The sequence below is a fragment of the Anabrus simplex genome, chromosome 2, assembly GCF_040414725.1.
Source record: "Anabrus simplex isolate iqAnaSimp1 chromosome 2, ASM4041472v1, whole genome shotgun sequence".
Classification (NCBI taxonomy): Eukaryota; Metazoa; Arthropoda; class Insecta; order Orthoptera; family Tettigoniidae; genus Anabrus; species Anabrus simplex.
The window spans coordinates 15,158,037-15,166,832 of record NC_090266.1 but is presented as its reverse complement, the minus strand read 5'-3'; the positions used below and the strand labels follow the sequence as shown (position 1 = coordinate 15,166,832).

General features: G+C 42.5%; 1 protein-coding gene across 4 annotated transcripts in view; it reads left to right on the top strand.

Moving 5' to 3' along the window:
• Positions 1-859: 859 nt before the first annotated feature.
• Positions 860-8,796, top strand: part of Hnf4 (Hepatocyte nuclear factor 4) — an 832,843-nt gene continuing 824,906 nt past the window's right edge. For all 4 annotated transcript variants that reach the window (XM_067140295.2, XM_067140296.2, XM_067140294.2 and 1 more), the window contains exon 1: positions 860-1,025. In XM_067140295.2, coding sequence (XP_066996396.1) covers positions 908-1,025 — 118 coding nt within the window. In that variant the 5' untranslated portion in view covers positions 860-907. The remainder of the gene's footprint in view (positions 1,026-8,796) is intronic.

Genomic DNA, 8,796 nt, shown 5'->3' with positions numbered 1-8,796 from the left:
CCTTAATCATATTTATGGGCTTGCATTAGGGATATGAAATGCCGGGAGTGTCCGAGGACAAGTACGGCTCGTCAGATGCAGGTCTCTTCATTTGACTCCCGTAGGCAACCTGCCTGTCGTGATGATGAAGACGACACATACACCCAGCCCCGTACAGTGAAATTAACCAATTATGGTTAAAATTTCCGACCCTGCCGGGAATCGATCCCGGGATCCCTGTGACCAAACAGCGCGCTAACCATTTAGCCATGGAGCCGGACTTTCGGGATTTAGTGGGTTCGAACTGCCGGCAGCCCTAAAGATGGTATTCCGTGGTTTCCCATTTTCACACCAGACAAATGCTGGGGCTGTACCTTAATCAAGGCCATGGTAATTTCCTTCCCACTCCTAGCCCTTTCCTGTCCCAACGTCGCCATGAAATCTGTGCGAGGTAAAGCAAATTGTAAACAGCAAAATCTAAGGGAAGTGAATTTCCACTCTCACTCTGAGTTCCAGCGATTATTATTGTAACTACGACGGTGAGAGTGCAGAGGTGTACACAAGTAACCATAGCCAGTGAAGAATATTGTTATCGTTGTGATGGAAAATGAGCATTATTTTCAGAGCGTCACAACATCTCTGTTGATAACATTGTGAATAGATACTCGAGAACCATAGTTAAACTTCTATCAATGTTGTTGTTGTCTAATGCAAGTTTCTTTTGAATTCTGTTAACAATAATGATACTGACACACCTGAGTTCGGTTCTAGACGTGGTGAAAGGCCGCGGCCGGCTGATAAGCAACACTGCGCGCGCATCTCAAGACGCAGTAAACCAGCGCTCACGCTGAGCCTTATCACAAGTACTCGTGTCTTCGGTCGATCGCTTGGATGTGGCGGACGTGATCTCCACGTGACCTTTGACCCGATGAACGACCACCAGAATCCACAGCAGGTGATGCTGCCGAACATCGTCCACGGGGGCGCCGGCGCCGGGGCGTCGGTCATTGTACCGAACGCGGCAGCGCACGGCGGCCCGCAAACAGGTGAGCTCAATGCATCTCATGTTCTTAGTGAATCCAGTAGCGTGACACTCAACTGTTCCTACGTGACGATGCTACTGAAGCTGTAATTGTAACCGGGGTTTCATATGGTGGAGCTCTCGCTAGAGCTGCAGCCAACTGTGACGTTACTTTCCATTTCTATGGTTTTGTGACTTGAAAATGGAATCGAGTTTCTCACAGGAAAAGTGTTCTTATGTCGGATCTTTAGTGGTCATGTGTTCGGCTCCATGGCGTGCAAAGGGGTCCCGGGTTCGATTCCCGGCAGGGTTAATTCCTCTGGCACGGGGGCTGGGTGTATGTGTCCTCTTCATCATCATTGCATCCTCATCACGACGTCCAGGTCGCCCATGGGAGTCAAATCAAAAGACCTGCACCTGGCGAGCCGAGCTTGTCCTTGGGCACTCCCGGCACTAAAAGCCATACGGCGTTTCATTTTTTATTGGTCGTGTAACTGCGCGGTGTTCGATCTCCGATCTTCACATGGGCCTGACCTATCGAGCTGGTGCGTTTACAGCACGTATTTCGTGTACGATATTTGTGTTGAGCCTTCTCCAAGAATTATTTGTTTGCGTGGTAAACGCACACTCATCCCTCTTATCTGGAGATATGGGAGGCGTGGACACAATTGCTCATCAGTTAAACTGGCACAATTTCTATAGTTTGTGAGCTACTCAGGTGGCTTGGCTTACTCTCACGGCCACCACATGTCTCTATTTAGATTCCTCAATCATTTTGAAAGTGAAGTTCTTTTGTGTATATGATACTTCCTGAGTAAAATATTTTGTAATAATAATAATAATAATAATAATAATAATAATAATAATAATAATAATAATAATAATAATCAATACTTTGTTCAGATAGTTGAGGCTGGTAGCTTTCCTGATGATCATAATTGTGGTTCGTGCTGTGAATGACTGCGGTCAAGTCCTAGTTTGTGGCCTGAGAGCCGGGATACCAGTGAGGATCTCAGACTTAAACTGAGTCATGGCCCTGCTTGTGTTAAAGGACTAGCACTGTACACTCCACCGGTGGTCCCTAACCCGTTAGAGGTGAGATATTCACCGGACTATGTGTAAGCGGGTTACCATCCTGCTACACAGAATTTTTACGAAACGCACTGAGAACATTTTAAGCAAGCCTCGAACCTATGGAAGTAACGGAATCCCACTCACATTTGACAGGCGAGGGACTCCTTGGATACAAACTGGCGAAAGATCACAGTATGAAGATAAAGTTGGAATTCAAGAGGACAAATTGGGGCAAATATCCATTTATAGGAGGAGGAGTGAGGGATTGGAATAAATTATAAAGGAAAATGTTCGATAAATTTCCAACTTTGTCGAAAATATTTAAGAAAAAGCTATGTAAAGATGAGGCAAATCTGATTGCAGCGAATACGGGATGCGGACATGATCAGTGCATGCAGCAGGGAACAACTGTGTGTAAAGATGGGGAAAACGTAAACAGAAGGCGTATGAGAACAGGACTGACGCAGATGAAAGAAACACAAGTAAGAACCTAGAAAGGCAAGCAAACTTCTCCGGACAGTAATCTAGAATCTTAGAAAGGACGGGAAAAGGGAAATGAACAGTGTTTAGGGAAAATCCTGCCAACTCATAAGTAGATCCTAGGGAATCATTGGTCAAGAGTTAAGAATATTTTGAAAATCTCAACGGATCAAAGAATTTCCTCTGGCGACGTCGCGAACAACCGAGCGCATGCGGAAAGTTGTCATAAAACATCAAGTAAGACATTGGGAAGTTAGGGATGAAATGGCTTCATATAGCATGCGATATTACCTTCAGACCACAGAGGGACGGCCAGGATCAGATTTTCAGTATGCGCCAAGTAATTGACAAATACTGCGAGGGGAATGGACGGTTATGTTTGTTTCTTATATCTAGGGAAGGCATTTGGCAGAGTACCGAGGGAAAAGATGTTCGTGCTATTGGGAGATTACGGGTACATTATTCAAACCAATCAAAGGCATTTTTTTTTACAATTGGGCTGCAGCGAAAATTGATGGTAGAATGAGTTCTTGGATTAAGGCGCTTATAGGTTCTAGACAACAAGTTTGTTATTCCTAGTTTACATGGATATTCTATTGAAAGGCATAAAGTGGCAGTTAGGTAGGAGTACTGTAATGGCAGGCCGGAATACAACTGCAGTGAGTCTTTGCTTCACGACCTGAAAGTAGCTGGTACAAACAGGTGAGGACAATGGTAGGAGGGTACTCGGAATGAGGAAATAAAGGCTAAGATAGGGGAAAAAACTCTATGGATGAAGCGGTACGCCCAAACCAGCTTCGGTGGTGGGGTCATGTGAGCCGAATGGAGGAGGATAGGTTACTTAGGAGAATAATGGACTCTGTCATGAAATAAGAGAAGTAGCTGCCACACAGCTAGTTACAAACAGGGGCTTGCAAACTGGACTCAAACCTCGGCCGTCAGTAGCCTAATGCCACTGTGACACGCCACACCTGCTTCACGAACAATAATTACTTCTTCTTCTTCTTTATCTGTTTACCCTCCAGGGTCGGTTTTTCCCTCGGACTCATCGAGGGATCCCATCCTCAAGAGCAGTGTCCTTGAGCTTCAGACTCTAGGTGAGGGATACAACTGGGGAGAATGGCAAGTACCTCGCCCTACTATGCTGAACAGGGGCCTTGCGGGAGGATGGAAGGGATAGACAAGGAAGCGGCCGTGGCCTTAAGTTAGGTACCATCCCAACATTCGCCTGGAGGAGAAGTGGGAAACTACGGAAAACCACTTCCAGGATGGCTGATGTGGGAATCGAACCCGCCTCTGCTCAGTTGACCTCTCGAGGCTGAGCGGACCCCGTTCCAGCCCTCGTATCACTTTTTAATTAAAATAATTACAGCAATGAAAATTGATTCCATAATATCATATTTGAGTTACAAAATTCTATTTTCTTGCAGTGTAGTGCGCAGAACAGTCTGTGATGTTATATCGGCTGCAGGGTATACTTCTGTAATTACTGAAAAGTCAAACTAATTAAAGTTAAGTACGAATAGTCAAATGGTGCGTGGTTGGCAGATCAGCAACTTCGTCATTAAACCACGCAGGCAGTCAAATAATAATCCTACATATAATTTGACAATATATAATATTAATTCTACCTGGTGTCATTACATTGATATTAAGTTATTCACTGTTTTAAACTGTATTCCTTGCATCCGGGAGATAGTCGGTTCGAACCCCACTGTCGGCAGGCCTGAAGATGGTTTTCCGTGGTTTCCCATTTTCACACCAGCCTGTATCTTCTCACGTAGCCTCACTGTGTCGGTGCGACGTATTCACGTTCGTTACGCCATTGACTCGCCATCTAGCAAATTCTACGTCACTACATTTAGTTTTCTCAGGCCAGTGTTATCGCCCATTACAATTTCTTTTACGTCATCTCCAACCTAACAACGATACACATGGTCTTTTGCAGGGTTAAATCAGCCCTTGGAAGCTCTCAAGTATGCAACCTTACCACATCGCTGGACTGGCTGTTAAAAAATTCTTATGTGGGACTCGAACTTCGTAGATCGAGCACTGTTCACCATCACCATTGCGTTACATGGCCCACTTTCCAGCCTGTTCTCCACCACCTGTTTTAAAGTACGTGTTCATTTGAGGCACCCACAATGAATTAATAGTGGCGCTCACGATTCCTGCTGTGAACACACATCTCGATTTAGAGAGAGGGACCGATGTCCTTCAGAATTGTAGTAAATGTCAAGTTTCTTCTTCTTCTTTATCTGTTTACCATCCAGGGTCGGTTTTTCCCTCGGACTCAGCGAGAGATTCCACCTCTACCGCCTCAAGGGCAGTGTCCTGGAGCTTCAGACTCTGGGTCGGGGTACAACTGGGGAGGATGACCAGTACCTCGCACAGACGACCTCACCTGCTATGCTGAACAGGGGCCTTGCGGGGGGATGGGAAGATTGGAAGTGATAGATTAGGAAGAGGGAAGGAAGCAGCCGTGGCCTAAAAATGTGAAGCAATGCATAAAACTTGATCGCAAGGGGCTGGTGGACCAACCGGTATAAAATGATGATAATAATCACATTTCATTATAATTATTATTATTATTATTATTATTATTATTATTATTATTATTATTATTATTATTATTATTATTATTATTATTATTATCTGCTTCAAACACCCACAATGCTAGTGAACCTGTCCGTCTCTAGTTATCCTCTACATCACGAAACAACACTTTATCTATTAAGAATTCCAGACACACATTTCACCTTAGCCTGCTCAACATTTTCTTTCGCCTTCCACATAAACAAACTTTCCCTCGGAGTGGCAAAGCATGCTGTAAATCAATACTGATCTGCATTTAGGACAGTCGCCCAGCTGACAGATTCCCTATCCGTTGCTTATGCCCTCTCCTTTACATCTTGACTACAACCCCTGAACACCCTCATAACCATGTGCAGAGATCTGTAACCTTTATTTACAATCTCATTTATGTGATTACCCCAATGAAGATCTTTCCTGGATACTTACAGTGAACCCCATAAGGAACTTTCACCCCTTAGGAATTCCCCTCTTAATTATTACAGGGTCAGATAAAGCTGCGCCTACTCTAACTCTCTGACATCTGTTTTCTAGAAACATAGGAACCCATTCAGTTACTTTTGTCTAGTCCAATTGCACTCATTTTTGCCAGTAGTCTCCCATGATACACCCTATCAGATGCCTTACTGGTCAATTGCGATGCAGTTCATTTGACCTCCTGAATCCAAGATATCTACTATTTCTTGCTGGAATCCTACAAGTTGAGCTTCAGTGGAAAAAACTTTCCTAAAACCGAACGGCCTTCTATCGAACCAGTTATTAACTTGGTAAACATGTCTAATATAATCAGAAAGAATGCCTTCCCAAAGCTTACATACAATGCACGTCAAACTTACTGGCCTGTAATTTTCAGCTTTATGTATAACACCCTTTCCTTTATACACAGGGGCTACTATAGCAACTCTCCATTCATTTGGTAAACCTCCTTCATGCAAACAATAATCAAATAAGTTTTTCAGATATGCTACTATATCCCAACCCATGTCTTAATATATCCCCAGAAATCTTATCAAATCCAGCCGCTTTTCTAGTTTTCAACTTTTGTATCTTATTGTAAATGTCATTGTAATCATATTTAAATTTTAATACTACTTTAGTATTAGTCACCTCCTCTATGTGGACATTATCCTTGTAACGAACAATCTCTACATACTGCTGACTGAATACTTCTGCCTTTTGAAAATCCTCACATACACACTCCCCTTGTTCATTAATGATTCCTGGAATGTCCTTCTTGGAGCCTGTTTCTATCTTAAAGTACATATACATAAGCTTCCATTTTTCAATAAAATTTGTATGACTGCCAATTATGTTTGCCATCATGTTCTCCTTACCTGACTTCTTTGCTAGGTTCAGTTTCCTAGTAAGTTCCTTCAATTTCTCCTTACTTCTACAGCTATTTCTATTTTTTCCAATTTGCTCCTCCTTCTTAGTCTCTTTATTTCTCTAATATTATAAGGTGTGTCTTTACTATTCCTTACCACGTTTAAAGGTACAAACCTATTTTCACATTCCTCAACAATTGCTATAAACCCATCCCAGAGTCTGTTTACATTTTTATTTACCGTTTTCCACCGATCATAATTACTTTTTTTAAACTCCCTCATGCCTGCTTTATCAGCCATATGGTACTGCGTGTATGTTGGGTATTCAGCCCGAAGGCTGGTCTGGTCCTCCACAGTTCCACCAAAGGCTATCACAGACAGCCTAGGCGTCACTGAAGAGGCATACTAGGGAAATGAGGAGTGAATTAGTTTCCCCGTTGCTTTCCTCACCGAGCCAGAAGTTGCTATTGCATATCAGTCTGCCAAGCCCACTGAAATGCATGCATCAGCCGACCCTATGGGCGATATTTTCACACCATTCATAACAGGGACTGGCCGCATAAGGAATGGTATTACTAGCATCGCTCATACCTCGGTCACTTTCACATTGTCAAAGCCAAGGATGAGCTGAGACAGGTCAATGAAAGTAACAAATTGCTCTAGCCCATACCAGAAGACATAGCGCACTGTAAACACTACATCTCGCCAGCGTAATAGTCCTAATTTTAAGACCTTCCTTTCTATCACATTTATATTTAACTACCACAAAAGAGCTTCATGATCACTGATACCATCTATTACTTCGGTTTCTCTATAGAGCTCACGTGGTTTTATCAGCACGACATCCAGAATATTTTTCCCTCCGGTTGGTTCCATCACTTTCTGAATCAGCTGTCCTTCCCATATCAACTTATTTGCCATTTGTTGGTCGTGATTCCTGTAGTTTGCATAACGATTAATGGACAACCAAAACCAGAAAGCTCTACCTCGCTCACGTTATTCTGGTTTCTGTAGGCAGAGTTAGAACAAAAAACTACACGAATGGTTTTCAGTTTATTTTATAGGAAATTGTATTCTATGTAGACTCGAACAGTCCCCAGTTGCTACGGTAATCTCGTAATTAGAGGCCAGTCAGTTTGCGAGTACATTAGACACTAACTGGTTTAATAAAACATGGTTCGGGTTTTGCAAAGAGTATTTCAGTGAGGCTCAACCCGTAGGATTCCAGCAAGATATAGGAAGTCAATCGCTACTGACCAGTCCAAGACTTTTGTAGGGTAAATCATAGGAGATTACTGATGTAAATGAGGGCTAGACAAAAGAGTGGTTCAGTGGGTGGCTACCGTTCTAGAAAATATAACTCAGAGAATTAGAGTAGGTGAAGTCTTATCCGATCCTGTAATGATTAAGGGGGAGAGGGCTCCCTCAAGGCAGTACTATGGGTCATTTATGTTTCCTTATATGTATAAATGATATGGAGAAAAACGTGAGTTCCAGGATTGTGAGCGACTACAAGAGATGAGGAGGAGGAAGGGAAATGCTCGATACATTTCCAAATTCTCTGAAATCGTTTAAAAAAGGACTACATTGGCTTTACGTCGCAACAACACGGTGCGTGGCCTGGTGTGAAAATGTTAAACCACGGAAAACCACATTTAGGGCAGCCGCCAGGAGGGTTCGAAGCCATTATCTCCCTAATATAAGCTCACAACTGAGCGCCCGTAACCGCAGGGCCAACTCGGCCAGTAGGTAAACAATTAATACTGTAAGTGACAGACTACGATATTAAAACACAGATAGGTTCGTTCAATCAATCAATCAATCAATCAATCAATCAATCAATCAATCAATCAATCAATCAATCAATCAATCAATCAATCAATCAATCAATCAATCAATCAATCAATCAATCAATCAATCAATCAATCAATCAATCAATCAATCAATCAATCAATCAATCAATCAATCAATCAATCAATCAATCAATCAATCAATCAATCAATCAATCAATCAATCAATCAATCAATCAATCAATCAATCAATCAATCAATCACTACTGATCTCTACTTAGGGCAGTCGCCCAGGTTGCAGATTCCCTATCTTTTGTTTTACTAGCATTCTCATACATGAATGCAAAGAAATTGGGAATTCAATGAACGTCTCCCTTGGCAAGTAATTCCAAACCCTACATCCCCTTCCTATAAACGAATATTTGCCCCAATTTGTCCTCTTAAATTGCAATTTTATCTTCATAATGTGATCTTTCCTACTTTTATAAACGCCATTCAAACCTATTCGTCTACTAATGTCATTCCACGCCATCTC